At 38.3% G+C, this 23,023-nt stretch overlaps 1 protein-coding gene across 3 annotated transcripts in view; it reads right to left on the reverse strand.

Annotated features, from left to right (window-relative positions):
- The window catches only part of TASP1 (taspase 1), a 299,415-nt gene that overhangs the window by 216,623 nt on the left and 59,769 nt on the right, over positions 1 to 23,023 (reverse strand). For all 3 annotated transcript variants that reach the window (XR_008629143.1, XM_004610916.3, XM_055130490.1), the window contains exons 5-7: positions 19,126 to 19,246; positions 9,697 to 9,781; positions 798 to 877 (exon numbers count right to left, since the gene is read on the reverse strand). Coding sequence is in view for 2 of the 3 variants with exons in the window: in XM_004610916.3 (XP_004610973.1) it covers positions 798 to 877; positions 9,697 to 9,781; positions 19,126 to 19,246 (286 nt within the window). In the remaining variant the exon portion in view is untranslated. The remainder of the gene's footprint in view (positions 1 to 797; positions 878 to 9,696; positions 9,782 to 19,125; positions 19,247 to 23,023) is intronic.

Below are 23,023 nucleotides of genomic sequence, written 5' to 3' on the forward strand. Positions count from 1 at the left end.
GTTTGCCAGTCTCTATAGAAAACAGCATAAAGATTTCCAAAATAAATTAAAAATAGAACTACCATATGATGCAACAATTCCAGCATACATCTCAAAAATACAAAAATGCTCATTGAAAAGGTATAAGCACATGTATGGTCTTTGCAATACTATTCACAATAGCCAATATCTGGAAGTGACCCAAATATCTAAGAACAGATGAGTAGATAAATAAGATATAGTACACACTTGTGCGAGCGGGCATGCACACACACACACACACACACACACACAAACACACACAAATGACTACTATTCAGCTCAAAACAAAACAAAGGGCAGAGTGATAATATAATGGGTAGGGTAGTTTGCCTTGCCCATAGCTGATCCGGGTTCAATCCCAAGCATCCCACAAGATCCCGAAAGTCTGTCAGTTATGGTCCCTGAGCACAAAGCCAGGAGTAAGTCCCAGCACTGCTGGGTGTGGCACCGAAAACAAAAATGACAAAATAAACAGATGCTTTATTTTTCTTTTCTTTTTGACTTGGAGGGCTCTTGTGATTTTATTAGTAATAATGCTTTCAAGTATCCTAAAGGGGATCTTTTAGCACTACTTTTGTAAAAATAGGAAAAGAACTAAGAAATCTCAGAAAAGAAAGGTGATTTAAAACTAAGATAACTTTCTAGATTTGGTTGCACTATAAATACTTTAACATACAAGCTTTCTTCTTAAAATGTTAGCCCTGTTGAATCAAAAGCAATGTAACATTTGCACGTGTATATGCCAAAGAAGCTTCATTTTGAAAGTTTTTACTCACTCGTGGTCATGATGTTAGGAGGGCAGGAGGGTATTCCATGATCTACTGCCCATCTGTAGGCTCCTTCTCCAACTAAAAAGCTAACAACAGAAAAAGTATTCTTTTAAAAATTCAGTGTCACCTTGTACATATTCAATAAGGTCATTAAGGCAACTTATGAAAAGCTGTGACATATATGTAAAATTCTAGATTTACCTCAAAATAATATATTAATTCTATGCACCTGAAAACTTATTTTTCAATTTTCCCCAAGCTAAAAAATTCAAAATTGGACATGGTATAATTTTATTTGCAATACCTAACAAAAATTCATAAATTTCAATATCAGGAATATTCAAAATAGTTGATTTCCCATTAGAAAAATATTAAGGTTTATTTTGCCTCTATATGGTTCTCTGATTCATCACAGTAAGATCTCCTTAATAGTACTAAGAACAAAAGCCTAGGGACCAGAAAGATATTACAGCAAGTAGGGAACTTGCCTTGCACTTGGTCAAGTTGGGTTAGGACACCAGCACCCAATATGGTCCCCTGAGCCCCAATGGGGTGATCTCTGAGCAGAGTGGAGAGCAACCCTGAGAACATTAAGGTTCAAAAACAAACAAAAAGTTCATCAAAATTTAGGTGAATGCCTTCAGATTTGTCATCTTTGCCCAGTATAACACTTAGATCTACCCAAAACTAGTGGGTACGTTTAGAAATATCCAAACACAATTAGAAGTGCTTATAATTCTACATGAGGGTGAAACAAAATACATTTGTAACCCCTAGAGTCATGTACATGACTAAAGTACTAAGGTGTGTAATTTTTGAAACCCTAAAGTAGGGACTGGAGAAATAGTTCAGGGATTAAGTGCTGTCCCACATGCTGTGCACTCTGGTTTGATCCCAGCATTGCACACAGGTCTGGAGCACAAATTTTTCCCAACTGTCTTTTGATTCTTCAAGGAGAAAACTTTAGAGAAAAACTGTACCTTAATCATCAACTCGAAATCCCCACTGATTCTGTATTTCTATCTGTAACCTGGCCACTTCTTATCGCCTTCCTGCTACCGCACGGTCTGAGAAACTGTAACATACCTGGGCTGTCACACTAGCCTCCTCACTTCCAGGCTTGCCTCGTCTTGTCCCCCACCCCAGTATATTCTCCACACATCTGCACTGAAATCCTTGTAGAAGACAAGTCAATTCATGAAAGTCCTGGTCTCAATGCCCTATAAAAATTTACGTAATCTATTGTACAAGCTAGAGTCTTCATAAGAATCTATCTGCTCTATCTGCTCCCAAATCTATCTGATCCAATCCTTTTGACATTTTATCTTCTCACCTTTCCATACTCTTACCTCTTATATAAACACAGCAGAAGAAGGACGCTCCTGCCTGAGAACCATAACCCCTAACTATTCTCTCTCTTGAATTCTTCCTCGCTTGCATAATGGCAAACTTTCTCATCTCAAATCTCTCTCCTTGATAAGATCTATTTAAAAGTCTACCCAAAATATTAAACTCTCCTGGCAAAGCCAGTTCCTCATTCTGCTTCTTTTTTTCATTTTCCCCACTTTCTTACATGTTATATACTTTATTTACACACTACATCTATGGGGGGGGGGGGCTCTTCCAAATAAACTATAAAGTTTGTACGTGTACAGATCGTTTTTTTTTTTTTAATTTTCCAAGCATTTAGGATAGTTCCTGCCTTTTTAAAGCAAAAAATAAACATAAGGAGGATATTATACAAAACAGTAAGTTAGACAGACAGAATACAGTGGGGGGTGGGTAAGTTATTTGCCTTGCATGAGGTTGACTCCCGTTCAGTACATATATGATCACCTGAGCACTGCCGGGAATGACCCCTGAGTAGAGCCAGGAATTAGCCTTAAGCAATGCCAGGAGGGACCCAAAAAAGCAAATAATAATAAGAAGAAATTAAGATATCAAATTTTCCTTAGTGTTATAACTCCTTTGTCTATAGTAAAATAGATCTATATTGCTACAACACAAAAGCAACTTTACTGAAATCAGCACTGAGATGTGGTGACAAGGCTCCGAAATAAACAAAAACCTCTAACCCATGTTTCTACTACTTAAAAATATAAGAGCTGTGCGTGGTACCAAAAAGATTAACTGGACAGTCATATCATTGATGCTTCGCTATGTTTAGGTAAATGATGAATTACACACATAACTGCAGAGCCAAGAGCTTATTCCACATAACCTAGGTGGGTAATTAGTAGTAGCCCATACTACCTCGGCTTCTGTAGTTGTATAACTGAGACTTTAACCTGAAAGCTTTGTAACTTCCCACATGGTGAATCAATAAAAGAATTTAAAAAAAAAAAACCATGGACTCTATAATCGCTATGAAAATGTGTAATTTTGTAACTCTAAGTTATCAAGAACATTCAGAACACCAATAGTCAAAATATGTTATTGTGGCTTAGAAAGAAGGAACTAATAGCTATTTATTCATAGTTTACAAACTGATTTTTGTCTGACCTATCACTTCTTTGTTCACAGTTATTATATAAAACTGAAAAAAAATTAGTTAGTTTAAGCTCACAAATCATAAAGTACAAATAGACAAAGTGCTATGCTTGGAAGTAACCTATGTAGCAACCAAATTAAATAATAAAAAAGCTCTTTTTAAGTCTAAAACTAAAATGATTAAACATTAAACATAAAACATAAAAATTCTGCAAATTACAGAACCCAATGTATTACATGCTTCAATTACTAATAAACTAATGAATTACTGATATAATTATTTATATCCAAACCCAGATTATTTTAAGCAAATCCAGGATATCACATAATTTAAATGTAAACATATGAACAAGTATCTTATAAAATGATTTTACAAAATATAATCAGATGACATCTAAAAAATTAATAACAAATCTTTAAGATCAAAATATATTGAATGCACACAGTAACCTATCTTATAAAATATTCTCTATTGTGTTATATTCTTTTTAGACTCATTTGAATAAAAAAATACAACTAAATTCATACTTTGTGCTTAGTATTTTGTATTTCCTTTATTCATCATGTTTATTTTCTTTTCCCTCTCATATGTAAAAGTAGTAAAGTCTGAATTAATGTACAAAATACAATAGATTTGAAAGTAAACACTGTATCAAAAATTAGTTTTACTTCAAGGGCCTATTAAGCACCTTTTAAGTCTCATTTACACAAAATATAAAATAGCAATATATGTCTAGCTTTTTTCTTATCATAAAAAATGTAATTCTGAAAATAATAACTTTCATACTAAGAATTAGCAAAATTTTTTCTACAAAGGGAAAAACAGTTTGTCTCTCCCTTTTTTTTTTTGCCTTTTTTTGGGGGTGGGTTATTGACTTTTTTTTTTTTTTAACTACCACAGTAACACTTTTAGGTATCTAAGAGTTTTCTGATTCTGAAGACAAAGTAATAGGGAACAAATGTAAACTCTTGCCAAAGCAATTAATGGGGTGAAGAGGGCGGAGGGTGAGAGGAGAGAGAGTGAACAACAGACACATGAACAAATTTTTAGATGTTAGACAACAGTGATCCTTAAGAGAAAGGAAACAGCAAACCCTATAGTTTCTCCACCTTAGTATTGCCTGAAATGTTTTCCTATAAAAGTACTTATATGCAAAGTCCAGGCTAAACCATGACCAAAAGAGACAGAGGAAGCATCGAGAAAAATCAAAATACACACTTTTTACAGAGTACTAAGACAAAGCTGCACAGAGAAAGGAATCCAGAGATCCTCCATCAGCCAGTAGGTACCAGTATACAGGTGAGGAGGAAATCAATTAAAGCCTGGGGGAGAATGATATAGGAAATCTTTAGAGAAAACAATCTCCAAGTTCACAGAGGGCCAGAGACAGCACTAGTTCCTACTAAAATAAGAATGTATTATTCTAAGTGCATCTATTTTACTTCACAGAAAGATTTTGGACTAACTGCAAAGGAAAATGTTTATTAAATTGCATGATACAGAGGAAAAAGCACAAGTTAAAACAATGAATCTAACCAAATAATAGCATCCTAGTAAAAAGACTCAAGGACATTTATTGTGGTCCAGAGCCCATCAGGTGTTTGCCTTGCATGCAGCCAACCCAGGTTCAATCCCTGGTGTCCCTCTGGTTCCCAGAGTCCTGCCAGGAGGGATGCCTAAGTGCAGAGCCAGTAGTGAGCCCTGAGCACTGCCAGGTGTAGCCCAAAATTAGCAACAACAAAAGAACATTTACCAAAATACAAAAATATATAACACAAAATAAGATAAAATTCACAAAATCTGAACACAATAAAAGACCAAGCATGCAAAGAAACATGAAAATGTAACCTTGAGTAAAGACAGAAATCATTCCATAGAATGGCAAGACGACATAATTAGTAAGTTATATTATAACTTTATTAATTGGGGAAGTACTGGGGCTATCTTATCATATAAATAAACTTCTGAAAATAAAACATGAAAGACTACCTTAATATATAAATTAACTTCTGGAAATAAAACTTATAATGTTAGATATAAAAAATAAACTAGAAGGGATTCAATCTAGTGTATTTTTTTGTATCAGAAAAGTAGGAAACCTTTTGTTTCAAATTTTTTATTATTATTTGGCTATTCGGATCACACCCAGCAATGCTTAGGGGTTACTCCTGACTCTGCACTCAGGAATTACTCCTGGCAGTGTTTGAGGGAACATACTGGATGCAGGGATTGAAACCGGGTCAGCTATATGCAAGGCAAATGCCATACCCACTGTACTACCACTCCGGCCCATAGAAAACTTCTAAAAAGCAATGACCATTCCAAATGAAACAATACCCATGAATAGAAAAAGGTAACACATTACCAATGATCTGTAGAACTACTGCATGAGATCAGATATATATGTAATTAGAGACACAAAAGAAAACATAAAAAAAACTGAATAGTCATTATTTTCCAATTTAATTAAATTTATATTTAACATATCCAAGAAGTAAAATGAACCCAAACCAAAGATATTATAAGAAATCTAGAGGGCCAGAGCAATGAACAGCAACTAGGGCATTTGTCTTGCATGTAGCTGATCCGGGTTTGTTCCCCAACAACACATATAGTTCCCTGTGAGCCCTACCATAAGTGATCTCTGAGCAGAGCCAGGAGTAAGCCCTGAGCACTGCTGGATGTAACCCCCAAAACAAAGAATAATAGAAACCAGTATTTCTCATAGATATATACTTATGTAAATATAAAATACTAGCAACCGGTCCAACAATGCATTAAAAAGGAAAATTATGACCAATTGATATTTATTCAACAGAAATGTAATTGCTGCTTTAAGAGTCAAAAATCAACCAACTGGGAGCATTCTCCAACTCAAGGAAGCACCAGCATTTCAAGCTGAGATGTGAACTCTCAGCTCTCTCACCTCTGAAAAAGCCCCGGTTCTCTCTGGAACATGTCAATGTCAATGTCTATCTGTCTCTCTCCTCTCTCTCTACCCCTCGGTACCTCCTCATAGTTCTCTAAAACTCTATTACCTCCCCCAACAAAATTCATTAAAGCTGAGTATGTACTTCAGTGATAGAGCACTTGTCTTGCATGCATAAAGCCCTACATTTGATCCCCAGGGGCACCAAAAGAAAAAAAATGAAAAAAAATCAACAGTGTATTAGGTTAGTGTCTCCTTAGACACAGAATAGCATTTGAAAAGTAGCCAAAAAGTAAATAATCATATATTAATTGACTATGTAAGGAAAAGTATAAGATTATCTCTAAAAACAATGGAAGAGGAGCATTTAAAAATATAAACACTGATTCCGACTAAAAGTTCTCAGCACAACAGGTCGGTTTAATAAGTATGTGGCTTGAAGTGTCTGCACTGCAAGGGTATTGCTAAGAGTTCAACTCCTGGTGCCATAACATGCACAAGGTACTATACTAACAGCTCTACTCATTTGAGGCTGACAGTTCGGCTGACATTTCCAGAGTCAAGAGTAATTTTATGGCCGTACCACAGACAAATGAAGCACTCTCCATTGTGTGCTCTCTCTGTCCAGTGATCTTATGTTATTTCTAAGCACTATGGACACTAATCTTTTGTTTCTATCAATACTGCAAATAATTTTCTCAATTTCAAAGGACATCTGTCTTTAAATTTTTGATCATGGTATCTTCGGTGACATAATGGCTCTAGAGCTTCATCTGTCCTGTTTTAAGGTCTTTGTAAAAGCCACAGTCATAAACATAATCTCTCATATTTTTTAAGCATTTTATTTACAAAATGGGAGTAAACAATACCTATTCTAAATGCTATGTAAAGAAAGAATAAGAAAAACACATTGAGAGAGTCTTATGGGGGAGGGGGCAGAGTGATAGGACAGCATGCAGGGCACTTGCCTTGAGAGAGAGAGAGAGAGAGAGAGAGAGAGAGAGAGAGAGAAAGAGAGAGAGAGAGCATGCTTCATCTGACCCTCAATAATAAATCTAAATTTATGGTAGATCCTGCTATTTATTGTTTCTATCATCCTCAATATCTTATTTTCAATTCCAAATCCAAAAGATAAGAATGTAAATGTTTGTAAGTTTTAGGAATACAGTGTTATCACACCATACCTATTCACCCCCCCCCCGCCCTAATCCCATAACCCCAACTCTGTCATTAAGGTTTTTCACTGGACATTATTTATTAATTTTAACTTGATTTAATTTACTGGCAGAACTAGAAGTTAAGTCCAGTGCATCAGAATGTGCTATACATTCTAAAGCACATTCCCCCACCCTTAAACTTATTTTTTTTTTTGCAGTGGTGTGACAGAGAAACTTTTTCCCACTAAGTCAAACTGTCACAACAAAATTTATTTAATACATCATATTTTTTTCCACACAATGCTTTGGCAGGACACAAGTAAAATCAACAAAATTTCTTTATATCTAGTCAGCTTCTAGATCTCCAGTTCTGTGCTTCTGATCATACTTTCTACCCCTTACGGTGCAGTATACCATGGGATTATTAGATAAGATCAACTTTGTTCTATTTCAAAATTGACTTGGTTATTATATATTATTTTCCCTTTTTATAAATTTAACAATTGGTTTATTATATGCCATGAAGAGTTGTGAGGTCAATGAAACTGAAGCAGTTATAGAACTTAAAATCTTTTTTTAGGGTTTATGTCATTTTTCTTGTCAACCAAAATGAAACAATTTCTTACCTGCTGCTAGCTCTACCCCAAGGACATCTCTAATAAATAGATTTAAGGGTTAATTCAGCTATATAGCAAATATGGTGAAAGAAAAGTCATGTTTACATCAACACTAAAAAATATAAATCGAGACATATTCTGTGTACTTACTTTCCTCAAGGGTAGACGTAGTAAGACTCTCTAATTATACTAAATACTTAGGAAATCATGAGATGGTAGACTTCATACCAGTTCTTAAAAATAGCATAGTTTAATACAGTTTTTGAGAAAAGAATGTGTAAGAATTATTATCACTTTTCTTACTTTAACTGTTAATAATAATTTTTTTTTTTTTTTGGCTAGATTCTGAGTCACATCCAATGATTCTCAGAAGTTACTCCTGGCTCTGTACTCAGAAATTACCCCTGGCAGTGCTTGGCGGACCATATAGAATACCAGGATCGAACCCGGGTTGGTCTTGTGCTAGGCAAATGCCCTACCCACTGTACTATCACTCTGGCCCCAAATCACTTTATTTAAAATAATGTGAAGAAGTCAGATTTCCATTTTATTATCCTTGTTTATTGAAAACACATAAAATTAAAAATTATGCCTTTGAAAAAGATTTTTATAAATAATGTTTCTGGTACCCCAACTAAACACATGAGAAGTAGATAATACACATATATAGATGTATGTATATACATACATATATGCAAGAATTGTTATCACTTTTCCTACTTTAATTGTTAAGAATAATATTTTTTTTGGGCTTTTTGGGTCATACCTGATGATGCTCAGGGGTTGCTCCTGGCTCTGCACTCGGAAATTACTCCTGGAAATGCTCAGAATATGTATATATGTATGTATATATAATTGGATAAAAGATTTCAAGAGGTTTCAAATCTACAGATCTTTATTTTCTATAACATTAAATTATAACAAAGTAATTCCTACATGTTATTGTCACAACTTTCAACATAGAACACTAATGTAACCTTCACAGACAGGTATGGTGAACACACATTGAGTATTAAAGGGTATTTGTTGATATTTTAGGCATTTGAACAGAATGGTTTTGCTTTACAAACATATTTACAAATCTATTTATGGCTGAAATATAATGTCAGGGATTTGCTTTAATATATTCCAGTAAAAAATTAAGATGTGTGATAAAGGGCAAACACACTGTTAATTATTAGAGTTGATGACATATTCATGAAAGTTTTTACAATGTTCTTTATGGTCTTGCAAATATCTAGAAATCTCAGATTTTTAATAAAGAATTATATGCCATGCGAAAAAGGAAAAGATGTAACATCTCAATGTATTTTTTTCAAAGGATAAAAATTAAGCATTTTTATTGTATGGGTTCCTCAAAATTAATAATTTATATCCTTTTTTTGAACACATAAGATTTTGAAAGTTCCACATAGAAACAGTTTAGCACAAAGTAACAACAAAACACATTTCTATAATCAAGGATGAAACCAAAAATTAACTCTGAACTCTTTTCTGCTTTAATCCATAATTTTCTTTTCCACCCTGAATTCTAGTAAGTGTGCAAAATGTTCAAAGAAATCAAAGAACAAATTATGTCTTCCTCTCAAAAGCAAACTATCACTGGTGTGTAACCAAGAGTATCAACCTTCTGTGAATAAAACAGGCTTCAAACACTGCACGCACTACAGACCAAAGACCCAGGGCAAAACAGGCAGAACAAAGGGGTTACCAGGGAGGAATTCTGCCAGCGGAAAGCTTTCCTTTCTGTCCTTCACACAAGAGTCTGTTTGCAACTGAGACGGGATTCTTGATTCCTGTAAGATTAAACAGGAAAAAAAAATGAAGTCAGAAAATTGCAAGTATGCTTCTCAGTTTTGTAACTGAAACAAATATTACATTAAATATTTAACTAAAAATAAAATAATTTTAAAATACTGAAAACTCTTCTTTGAAAACCCTTACCCACATAAATAATCAACAACTACATGGACATATAATGTAAGAAAAGGAAAATACTAAAATGCATGTTTGCAAGTTTGTCATTTGCTGCAGCAGCAGATTGAAGTGGAACTGTACATATTTAAATTAGGTTTCTTTTTAATTCTTCAGAGAATAGAAAAGAAATTAACTAAAAATGTAGCCTCTCGGGGCTGAAGCGATAGCACAGTAGGTAGGGCATTTACCTTGCACACAGCTGACCCGGATTCAATTCCTAGCATCCCATATCGTCCCCTGAGCATCGCCAGGAGTAATTCCTGAGTGCAGAGCCAGGAGTAACCCCTGTGCATTGCCGAGTGCGACCCAAAAAGCAAAAAAAAAAAAAAAAGTAGCCTCTCTTGTAGCATTCTAAATGCTCCAAGCATTTACCAATCATAAGACCATTAAATTCTTCTAATGAATAAACACAATTACAAACAGTTTCAAATGTATTTTGAAAATAAATATTAATGGTCAAAATGTTCAAACATCATCTGCAAGTTAGAGAAAGTCCTACAAACTGGGTAAAGAGTAAGAAGAGGTCAACTGTGTGCAGGGCTATAAGCTAAAATGAGATTCAGATTGCTTCTAGAAGGGAAAACATTATACAAAAAGTGAGAAGAAAAAGAGCCAATAGGATAACAAGTATGAAAATCCATGCTTAAATGACATTGAGAAATATGATGCCAATGATAATAGAAAACAGTGAGAGTAACGAGTATATACTGTGTACACCAAGCCATTAGATACATCAGATTATTTTAATTCCTCAATTCAATGAGTTCATACACTTATGAATACTATCTGATTACTCAGGAAACATACAGACAGTTAAGGTGTTTCAAAGCACTGAGATTTTAACAGAAGCAGCTAATTCTAGAGACTATTTCCCTAATCACTAATCTTGTAGGAGATCATCCCCTAACAAAAACCCAATCCCAAGATCTGGATAGTATATTGGGCAAAACAGCCTAAGTCTTAGAATATAAATAGGCAGTAAAAATGCACCCAGGAAAGAACAGAATAGAACAGTTTAGGGGTTTCTAGATGTAGAGGAGAATACAAACAAAAATAGAATAGGAAACTGTCATGACTTTACACATTAAAGGTGTCTGCTGACTGGCTATGAGAACTATCCCAGTCTCGGCTTCTAATGGATCCACTGAATTTTGATGTGTGGACGAAATGTTCTTAATGCCTCTGTCAATTTAAGCAATAACTCATGTGCTGCAACCAAGGTAGGGGAGTGATACTGTATCAAATAAACAGCTAACCTGTGTGCTAGCTCATGGTTGCCCTGGGGACCCTAAAGCTCAGTAGCTCCTGTTTGTCTCATCACATGTTTATTTGTTTCATTCTCTGCAACTGGCCCCCTCTAGGCAGAGACTGAAGATGCCATTCAAATTAGTTTCTGAAAAACCTAGAGATCCTCACAGGACACTGTTAATTTTTCAAACAGCTTTTAAAAATTCAATTGTGGGGTATAAAGAGAACACAAAAACTCAGATCAAGATAAGCTGACTGACTTTTTTAAAATAACTATCTAGAAACAAATTCTAAAAACTTGTCACACATATGCATAGATTCATATACCAAAGAAATACAAAGATCTTTGTATTGTTTTTTTTTAAGGAAATAATACATTTTTTTAAATGACGATTCAGGGGCCAGAGAGAGAATGCCGTGGGTAAGGGATATAATCCACCGAACTGGCGAGTAATTCCTGAGTGCAGAGCCAGGACAAACCCTGGAGCACCACCAGGTGTGGCTCAAAAAACCAAAAATAAATAAAATTTTTAAATGAGGATTCAATATTGTAAAAACACCAATAACTGCCAAATTAACATCAATTTAATCTATACATTCTCCAACTTCAAAACTTTTTCTAAGATGTCAGAGATATGAAAGAACTATTGTTCAATAAGATGCACTTCTTTAAAAAAAGCTATTGCAAGTAAAAGGGTTTGGTTTGGGGGAAAAAATAAGACAAATATGCAAATAGAACAGAATAAAGTTAAAGTTCAGACACACAAAAACCACAAATTTGGATAGCCAACACATGATACACATATTTCAAAAAAAGAAGAAAAGGTAAAATTCTACCAGCTACTATTCAGCTACAAATTCACCCTTCCTTGTCTGAGCTCAGAAAATGGATAAAGGCCCTTTAAATGCTTTCTGTGCCAGCTGGCACGGTAGTGAGTTTTGTCAGCAGAGGGCACTGGCGGCACAGTATAGGAGGAAAGTGTGGCTTGCTAGCCAGCTTTCAGAACACCACGTTTTTCTCTACGATTTGGTTACACTATATTCTCCAGCGCTATGTGGCACAGGATGCAGCTTTCCCCCAGATTCAGAGTACAGTGGCATCACTGACAGCCTAGAAAGAACTGGATTGTGCCCAGCCCATGTCACACATGCACAGAATTTCTCTTCAGCCCCATGGGCATAGATACAAGTGTCCCACAGGGAAGGCCCTCTAGGAACCACAACCTCATCTTGTAGGGTGATGCTACACATCAAACATTTGATTCCTACAGTCTCTGGATCTCTGCACCCACGTGTGACCCACAGGATTATTCCTGCTCACACAGGGACAATGACCTGCTCTCACTCCAACAGTTAACTCAGAAACTTCTCTACCCAACAGGTAGAGAACGAAACTACAACCAGCGCTCCCAATGAGCTCTGAGGCCCTTAGCAAGTTCAGTGGATAAAGCAGAAGAAATAAACAAAGAACCCTCCCAACTCATTTTATGAAATGATTCCCAAATCTGAAAATAATTTTATAAAAAACACGAAATACCATCTATTACATGACTGTAAATGTCAAAATCTTACACATCACCAATCTAGTCCAGCATAATATAAAGAGATTTAAAAACCATGACCAAGAGGGCTTGGGGATATAGGTCAGTGTTAGAGCATCTGCCCTGCATGCACAAGACCAACAGTTTCACCTCCGGCAATGCCCAACATGCCAAGTACAATTCAGGTGGCATTACCTTTTGGAATTCTGGTTGACCACTAAAAAATAAATGTGCGGTCTCATATTCATTGTAATTAACTATGTGTGAGCACTGCAACTGAAATGTACAGTCCCTGGCCTGTACCACAATTGATTATGAGAACATCAAAACTATGTGCAAACACACAATTAAACAATGCTACCACTAGCAAACATCACAACTAGTAATGTGTTAAGCCTAAAAAAAAAAGTATGTCACCACCAGTGAGCACCACACTCCTCTCATTCACTGAAACAGCAGCAATAACAAAAGGGAAACGACAAAATAGAACAAATAAAAACAGGTAAAATAAAAATTTTAGGGGCTGGAGCGATAGCACAGCGGGTAGGGCATTTGCCTTGCATGCGGCCAACCCGGATTCAATTCCCAGCATCCCATATGGTCCCCCGAGCACTGCCAGGAATAATTCCTGAGTGCAGAGCCAAGAGTAATCCCTGTGCATCACCAGGTGCGACCCCAAAAATGCAAAAATAAAAATTTTTAATCATGGCCATTGGAGCAATAGTACAGCAGGCAGGGCATTTGCCCTGCATGTGCCCTGTCCCAGACAACCTCTCCAGGTTCAATTCCTGGCATCCCATATGGTCGCCCAAGTACCACCAGGAGTAATCCCTAAGCCTCACAAAAAGCGATGACCCAAAAAGCAACCCCCCCAAAAAAGATCATAGCCAAGATTTTGTGCTAGCAATAAGAAGTTGGCTTAACATTCAAAAATCAATCATAAATTTCATATTTCATAGAAAAGAAAAAAGGATCTTGGTACTAAAAACTATACTCAATAACCATTAACAATAAAACTAGGGCCAGAGAAAGAGTACCAGGGTTAAGGTACTTGCCTCGTATGCAGTGAACCTCCAGTACAATTCCAGCACTACATACTGTCACCCAAGAACTGGCAGGAGAGGGGTGGGAGTACAACAGGTAAGAAGTTTACCCTAAATGCAGCTGACGAAGATTTGATCCCCAGCACTCAATATGGTCTTGAGCCTGTCAAGAGTAATCGCTGAGCACAGAGCTAGAAGTAAGCCCTGAGCAACGCCGTGTGGGGGCCCCAGATCAAAACCAAAACAAGCAGCTCATTAACGGCCATGATCCAGAGACACACAAAAGAATATTGGAATGGAGCAAGCAGCTCGCTGTGGAGATGCCTCCAGACTTTGAGCCAGGCCGATTTCACCGGGGTGCCTCAGATGGAAGCAGGTGTTGTCCCTCCACCTGCCCCTAGGAATTCTGGCAGCTGCCATCCTCCAGAACCCAATGAAAAGTCCAGGTACTTGGGATCAGTGAGGCAAACTCCAGGTCTCATGGGATAGGGGAGGGACCCGTCCTTCCCATCTCCCCACCCCCATTGAACTCTGGAGGTTGCCCACAAGGTGCGATCTGCCTCAGGAAATTATTTCAACTCAAATTACTTAATAGCCATGATCGAGAGACATACAAAAGTATTTCTAAATGGAGCAGCTCACTGCAGAGATTTCTACAGACCCTAGTTATCTAAAATTTTAGATTTCTAGGAGCGCATGGCCAGCCGCTCTCGAGGCCACAGGACATCTTATGCTATTCATAACAGGCAATACAAGTAAATTATATAGCATCTGCCTGTTTGGCAGGTTTGAGTGGTAGTGGGAAATTCAAAATAAAGGCGGTGAGAAGGTGTGACAGTGGTGGGACTGGTGTCAAAATATTTTTATGCAATTCATTATTGTGAACAACTTTGCAAAAATAAAATTTTTTAAAACTTAAAAATTAAAACAAAAATGCCAGTAATGATCCCCAAGCACAAATCCAGGAATAAAACCCTGAGCACCACTGACTATAGCCCAAGTCTACTACCGCCCCCACCCCGTCCCCAACACACACACACACACACACACACACACACACACACACACACACACACACCAAAATTTACAAACAACATAAACTAATATTGAAAGGAAATTTTCTCAATCTGATAAAGACTACCCTTAAAAATTTTAGAGCTAATACATAATACAAAATAAAATACTTAATTTCTTCCCTCAAAGATCAGGATGAAAGCAAGGAAACACACTCTATGTCCCTTATATTCCACCTTGCATGGGATGCCACAGCTATTACAGTAAGAAAAAAAAAGAAAAATTTAAATATTTTAAGGGGAAAAAAATCAAAACTGCCATGGTCCACATGTCACATGACTGTGGGTATAGAAATTTCATGGTAATCTACTTTTTCACTGGGGTTATAGCAGCCAGTGCTGCTGACTGGGGACCAAACCCAGTGCTGTGCACTTGCCAGGTTGGTGCTCTCTCGATTGTGCTACCTTGCTGGCCTAGAAATGACCTACTTTTCAATTTTTGAAATAAGTAAAGTTATCGAGTTGACACCAGGCCAGAGAGAAAGCGAGGCTGACTTCACGCTGGGCTTGTGTGCAAGAGGCCATGTTCCACACTCAGCACTGCATGATCCTCCAAGCACCACTGGGTGTGGCCCCAGAGTCAAAACAAACAAAAATCACTACTCAGTCAAAGTCAATAGATGAACCCACTATCTTTATGTTATAAAATACAACTGGGGACCAGGAAGAGAATGGCTTGCTAGTGTGAGGCCTCCTATTCGATCCCTGATGTGCCACATGCACCAAGTGTGATTCTGGCACTCTGCGGTTTATGCCTGAAAACTTGTCTGAAACTCACAGCATCATGGGCAATATCTGGTCTCGTTGCATGTGTGAAAGCCAAAGTAAAAGGTACAATCTCTGGCAAGCACCCCAACTAGATGTATATGGATAAATGGCAAGAAGTGTGCAACCCCCCCCACACACACACACATACGCAAGCATGTGTGTAAGCATAACAACTAAGGTGAAAGTGAGTGGCCCCTGGCAAGCAATAAAACTACAATATGTATGAGCACTACAATGAAAGAGTGTGATCCAGGGCCAGAGCTATAGTACACTGGGTTGGGTTTTTGCCTTGGGGTTTAATTCCCAGCATCCCATATGGTTCCCAGAGCACCACCAGGAGTGATTCCTAAATGCACAGGCAGGAGTAACCCCTGAGTGTTGTAGGGTATGACCCAAAAAGGTAAAACATAGTAATAATAAAATTAAAAAATAAAGGGTGTGATCCTTGATGAGCACAAGTGCAAACACTGCAACTGAAAAAAAGTACATGCATCTGTGAGCACCACAGCTAAACATCTGTGCAAACCCCAGCCATTGCAACCTATTAAGAGAGGGAAGGGGGGAATATTGTTCCTCTTTATAAACAGTACAACCAAAAATACCTCAATACTGATCTTTTAAATATATATATTGGTGATAGCATCAAACATGCAATTTTTAGACTATAATTTTTTAAAAAGTAGAAGATAACTACAGAAAAAACCATAAAATGTTGAAAGTGAGCAATACTTATATAAATGTAAATATTTCATGTTCATGGGATGGAAGATGGAAGACTCAATTTAAGATATCAGCTGTGGGGCTGGAGTGATAGCACAGAGGGTAGGGCATTTGCCTTGCACACGACCAACCCAGGTTCGATTCCCAGCATCCCATATGGTCTCCTGAGCACCACCAGAGTTAATTCCTGAGTGCAGAGCCAGGAGTAACCCTGTGCATCGCCGGGTGTGACCCAAAAAGAAAAAAAGAAAAAAAGATATCAGCTGAGTACAAATGATTCTTTACCTTTAATACCAATCAAAATCCATCAGGATTTAATTATGAACATTAACAAATTAATTCTAAGTATTTCATGAAAACAAAGACCTAAAATAGCCAATGTCACTTTTAGGTAAAAAAGAAAGGAGGGGAGAGAGGGGGGTAGGGGGGAAGGAGGAGGGGCAAGAGGAGGAGGAGGGGGGATGTGAAGGAAGAGGAAGAGGAGGAGGAGGAGGAGGAGGAGGAGGAGGAGGAGGAGGAGGAGGAGGAGGAGGAGGAGGAGGAGGAGGAGGAGGAGGAGGAGGAGGAGGAGGAGGAGGAGGAGGAGGAGGAGGAGGAGGAGGAGGAGGAGGAGGAGGAGGAGGAGAAAGTCTTATACTTCATAGATGTGAAGATTCAATGTAAAGAAAGCTAAAGCAATAGTGTGGCGTTCACAATAAACAGACCTATTACACAGATTCAACTGTACAGGAACAAATCATCTGACACATAGAACCCCTTGATACTACAACGCAGTTATGTGAGGAGAGGGTTGTTCTTTCCACTGACAATTACAAATGAGCCATTTAGAAAACCATAAGTGAAAAAAATTAAGATTGATAACTATTCTACATACTGAAGTTAAATTAAGCTTGATAACAAAGCTAAATGTTGATAGTTAAAAAAATAATAAAGCTGGGGCCGGAGCGATAGCACAGCGGGTAGGGCGTTTGCCTTGCACGCGGCCGACCCGGGTTCGATCCCCGGCATCCCATATGGTCCCCCAAGCACCGCCAGGAGTAGTTCCTGAGTGCAAAGCCAGGAGCAAGCCCTGAGCATCGCTGGGTGTGACCCAAAAAGCAAAAAAAAAAAATAATAATAATAATAATAAAGCTATCTTTGTAAGTTTAGGTATGCAAAGATTTATCAGTAAAAACTGAAAACATTAGGATATCCACTGAGAGAATAAACAAGACAATATATTCAGGCAGCAAAGTTGTACTGAATTTTTTTTAATTTTGCCTAACTACTGTAACAAAACACAAACTAATCTCATAGGCATAATACTAAGCAAAAGAAAACACACAGATAAGTGAGTACATTTATACAAAATTCAGGAATAGGACAATCAACCTATGGCAAAGGGGGAAAGTGAGGTACATTGGACATAAATATCTATAAGTAATGGAACTGTAAATTCAACTTTACATGGAAATGTTTAATATCTTGTCCTGGTGGTTACTTTACACTTAAAAATTAATAAAGCTTGGGGCTGGAAGGATAGTACAGCAGGTATGGAGTCTGCTTTGCACACACACAGCTGACCTGGGTTCTACCTTCAGCACCTATACGGTCCCCAGAACCCACCAGAAGTGATCTCTGAGTACAGAGCCAGGAGTAATCCCTGAACATCATCAGGGTATGGCTCAAAAACAAATAAATAGAGCTTTAAATATGAAATGTGTGAATTTCACTTATATTCTACTTGAACTTTTAAAACAGCAATTGTATCTTCTATGTGTTAATGTGGAAATCCCTAGCATATCCTATTTCAAGAAAAAAAGCAAGTCTCCGAGCAGAAGAGAAGGTCAAAAGGGCCAATCTGAGGGCTGGAGATCAGAGCACAGCAGGGAAGGCACTTGCCTTGCACTCCTCTGACCCAGCACTGCATGAGGTCCCCTGAGCCACACAAGATGTGCTCTCTGGTATAGAGTCAGAAGCCTTGACCACTGCCGGGTGTACCCCAAAAAGCAAAAAAGGAAGAGGGGGGTAGTATGTACATTTTCCTTATGGGAGAACAGGATCCAATCACTGGTGCAGCCTGGTATCAAGACCACCAAGCTGGTACTAGTCAGTGGTGGCCCAAAAAGAAAAAAAAGAAATTTTTTTTAAATGTGCATTTTCACGTCACTAGAAAGTTCATGTTACAATGCAAAGTTACTTCAAGAAGAAAAAAAAAAAACATTGTTTAACATGCTAGGGGATTGGAAATACAGTGGTTAAGGCGAGCACCTGATCCAGGCTCGATACTGGAAGTCTAGGGTTCGCTGAGCATCACAGGGTGCAGCCCTGGGCACTGCCCTGCTCATGTAGCACTGTGAGTCTTTTTTTTTCTTTTTTTTTTTAGCTTTTTGGGTCACACCTGGTGATGCACAGGGGCTACTCCTAGCTTTGCACTCAGGAATTACTCCTGGCGGTGCTCAGGTGACCACATGGGATGCTGGGAATCGAACATGTTGAAAAATGGCCAAAAACAATTGAATTTAAGAACTGGTCTACAAAGCATAGCTCATCAGGAGAGTGAGACAAGGGGGGTGGGGTGAGTATGAGGAGGCAAAAGCGGGCTGGAGCGAGAGCGAGAGGGAGAGCCCCTCCAGACAATGGTGGAGGAACACGGGCACCACAGTGGAGGGTCTTGTTTTGGCTTTGTCTACATAAAGCCCTACAGCAGTGCAGAATTATAAAACACAGTGACTACAAAGAAGAAGGGGGAGGGGGAGAAAAGAGTTAGTGTATTATAGTGCTCACATACCACTCAGTGCTCCAACAGCTCCAAAATTTAAGGATTTTCCATCCATTATGCTGGCATCACATTCGATTTCACCCAAGAGATTTAGATTAGATCCCATTCCTGCATTTGTAAAAGGAGAATCCTAAAAGATAAAAACAAAAATTAAAATACAATTAGTTGTTTATTTTTCTTGTGGCAGGAGGATCTGGAGAGCACGTGTGCTGCCAAGGATCAAACCTGGGTGGGCTGCATAGGGCCCTGCCCACTATACTAACTTTCAGGCCCTAAAATACAATTTGTTTTCTAAAAGAATTAACTTAATCCCTAATAACTTTTGCAAAAATGAGATAAAGTCTCACTTATTGTTATATTGGGGTGCCATAATTTCAAATTACCCACACACACAATAAACAAATTAGTAGAAAAGAAAACTGAGTAATATATTGCCTTATAAATTTTTGACACATCCTCAAGAATATAAAAGACAAAAAAATGCAGCAAAATATAAAATAATTATATACCAAGAACAAAACAAATCCCAGGAGAGCAATTTGATTGACTATCTGAAATTCACTGTAATAGACCATGTTATTAAGATAATGGAGCAAAAGAAGACTATTATCAGTAGAGACTATTATCAGTAAAGAAAAAGCATTTGACAGTAAAGAAAAAGCATTTGACAAAATCAATTCCCTTTAATAAGAAAAACACACATAAAATTTTTAAAAAGAAACTTGCTTAATATAATATATATAGCTTATCTACAAAAAAAAGTTCAGATCTAGCATCATAATTACTGCTGATAGAATGCTTTCACCAAATATAAACAGGGTAATATTTGCTTGTACTAATTCTATATTTTACTTATCTGGACAGCACAATTATACAAAAGAAATATTTTCCCAAAAATCTTCAAGCACCCAAGGTGCTTTTAAGTGATAGAGAACATGTTTTACAAGTCCTGGGCTTGATCCCTGGCACTGCTTGGTCCCCAAAGGATTGCCAGATGTAGCCCTAGTGGCACTGAGCACCTTCACCTGTGGTCTTACTTGGCCCCCCAACAGCGTGATCCCACCAGATTTTGTTAGTAAATTCAAATAATAAAAGTATCTACAGGGCTAGGGAGATAGTAGAAAGGGGTGGGGTGCAAAAAAAAAAATCCGACTCCTGATACCAGCAATACCCAAGCACCACATATGACACTGAAATTACTGGTAATGCAAGCCCCATGGGCACTACATGTTTGGGCCTAGTATGCAACCATCCAGCACTGTGGGCCAAGAATGCCTGGGAGTGGCCCCCAAGTCCCCAAGAATCACTTGAGATGCTAATTTTTTATTAATTACTTACTTTTTTTATTTTTATTAATTACTAATTTTTTATTGTTAATATACATTATTATATATTGTTATTGTTAATATATATTGTTAATATATGGATATGCAGTTGATTTGTATGTATCTTAACAGTTTTGTTGAACTTAGCAATTTTCATATTTTTCAGTGCAGTTTTTAGTACTTTTGTATCCAATAAGTCATCTTCAAATAGACCTTTGACTTTTCCATTTCCAGTGTAGATGCTACTATTAGGAAGGAAGGGAGGAAGGGAGGAAAGGAGGAAGGGAGGAAGGAAGGAAGGAAGGAAGGAAGGAAGGAAGGAAGGAAGGAAGGAAGGAAGGAAGGAAGGAAGGAAGGAAGGAAGGAAGGAAGGAAGGAAGGAAGGAAGACAAAAAGATAAGTATATTGGTTGAGGAAACAAACCCTGATATCCACATATTGCAAGAAAAGAAAGAGGAAACAAATCAGAGATGAGACAGAGGCTATTTTACAATGTGCATTCTATGTGAGATGAGAGCGATAGCGCAATGGGTAGGGCAGTTACCTGCACACAGCCATCTCCCAATGGATCCCTGGCACCCCATTTGGGCCCAGAGTCTGCCGGGAGAGTAAGGAAAAATTCAAAATCAAAGAAAGACTGTAGCTTAAAAGAGATGAAGACTGTATTCTCACCCTGGATTTTCTCATAATTTTAAAACTACCAAAAATGAAAAGTCAGAACTTGGGCCAGAGCTATAGTACAGTGGGAAGGGCATTTGTCTTGCATGCGGCTCACCAGGGTTCAATCCCTGACATCCCATACGGTCCACTGGAGCACCACCAGGAATGATTCCTGAGTGCGAGTCAGGAGTAACCCCTGAGCATCACTGGGTGTGACCCAAAAAGACAAAAAAAAAAAAAAAAGTCAGAAGTCTTTTAAGCTAAGTAAATTAGCAAATTCGTTCAAGACCCTATGGACCATTTATTCCCTAATTACTTATATGTTTCAATACATGTGTCAATGGAACCAAAAAGTGTTAAAAATAAAAAGCAGTCCCACCTCCCAGGTCTGCCACCTGGTGACACACTCACCGGCCCCCCTCCATCAAGTTCCAACTAAATCTCCCAGTGGATGCACACCAAGCAGCTCAACCTTTTGGAACTGCTGCCCCCGAAGCTGAGGAGCCGGGGCACCCATGGTAGGCGACGGCCGCCCAACCAAGGCTCCGGCAGCAGCACCCATCCTCGCCACTGCAGCTACACAAGGGCTCAATGCCACCGCCACACCAGTATTCTCTGCAGAGACACCAATCTCCAAATAATGTCAGGTCCCAATGCTGGGGCTGAGAACTCTGGGGTTTATTCGGAGTGCTGGTGGCTAGTCTCTCCCTGACCCCTGTACTTTGGAAGCCCCAACAGCCCAACCACCACCCACGTCTGACGCCTCTTGGACTCTGGCCCAGACCCCAGATCTGGGACTGTCGACCTCGCCACCACATACACTGCATGCCACCCTCCTGAAGCAACTAAAAACTCAATAAATTCTTAAACAAGATCTTACCAATCCTCCAATCAGACATGAAATTATTTTCTCAGTCTGTTGATTTTAATATTGCAACTTTGTTATCTAATGAATTTTAATAATATTGTCGTAGGAATAGTTGCTGCTTTTTCCTACATTAAATATTTAAAACATGAAAAGCATCCATATTTAACAATCCCAAAAATACTGCCCAGTATATACACTATCATCTTTTTTTTTTTTTTTGGCTTTTTGGGTCACGCCTGGCAATGCTCAGCAGTTACTCTTGGCTCTGCACTCAGGAATTACTCTTGGTGCTTGGGGGACCGTATGGGATGCCAGGGACCAAAACCGGATTAGCTGCATGCAAGGCAAACACCCTACCCTCAGTACTATAAATCCAGCCCCTATGCACTATCTTGAGAATCTTGAAATGAAGCAAATCCATTACTCAACTTACTCAACTGTACAAATTGAATTTTCACAGTTTAATTATAATTCACAAACCCAACAAAATTATTCTGAAAGTGATTCTTGCATAACTTGACATTGTAGCAGCTGGGGATATAGTATAGGTTTTAAAGCACATGCCTCACATGGAGCCAACCCCAATTTGAAAGAACCGTTTGATCTTTGGAGATACAGTACAGGGTTCTAAAGCGCATTCCTCACATGGAGCCAACCCCAGATTGATCCCTGACACCATAGGTCCCCCAGCACTTCCAGGTATAAGCTTCCGAGGCTGCCGGATATCCTAGGATGATTCAGGTAACTGACCAGCACCTGAGGACCTGAGCAGTACAACAGCTATAATTAGCTAGTTTAAATCGTTAATTAATTTTGACATAAAAATACACAAGAAAGGGGGCCAGAGAAATAATTCAGCAAAAAGGCACTTGCCTTGCACACAGCTGACCCAGGTCTGATCCCCAATGCCACATACAGTCCCTGAGTCCACCAGAAGTGATCCCTGAGTGAACGGCGGGAGTAAGTCCTGAGCACAGCCAGGTGTGCCTCACACCCCAAAACAAAGAAAAGAAAAAGAAAAAAGAACACACAAACAGTATACAAGAAAGTTAAG

The sequence above is a fragment of the Sorex araneus genome, chromosome 3 (assembly GCF_027595985.1).
Source record: "Sorex araneus isolate mSorAra2 chromosome 3, mSorAra2.pri, whole genome shotgun sequence".
In the NCBI taxonomy this organism is placed as follows: Eukaryota; Metazoa; Chordata; class Mammalia; order Eulipotyphla; family Soricidae; genus Sorex; species Sorex araneus.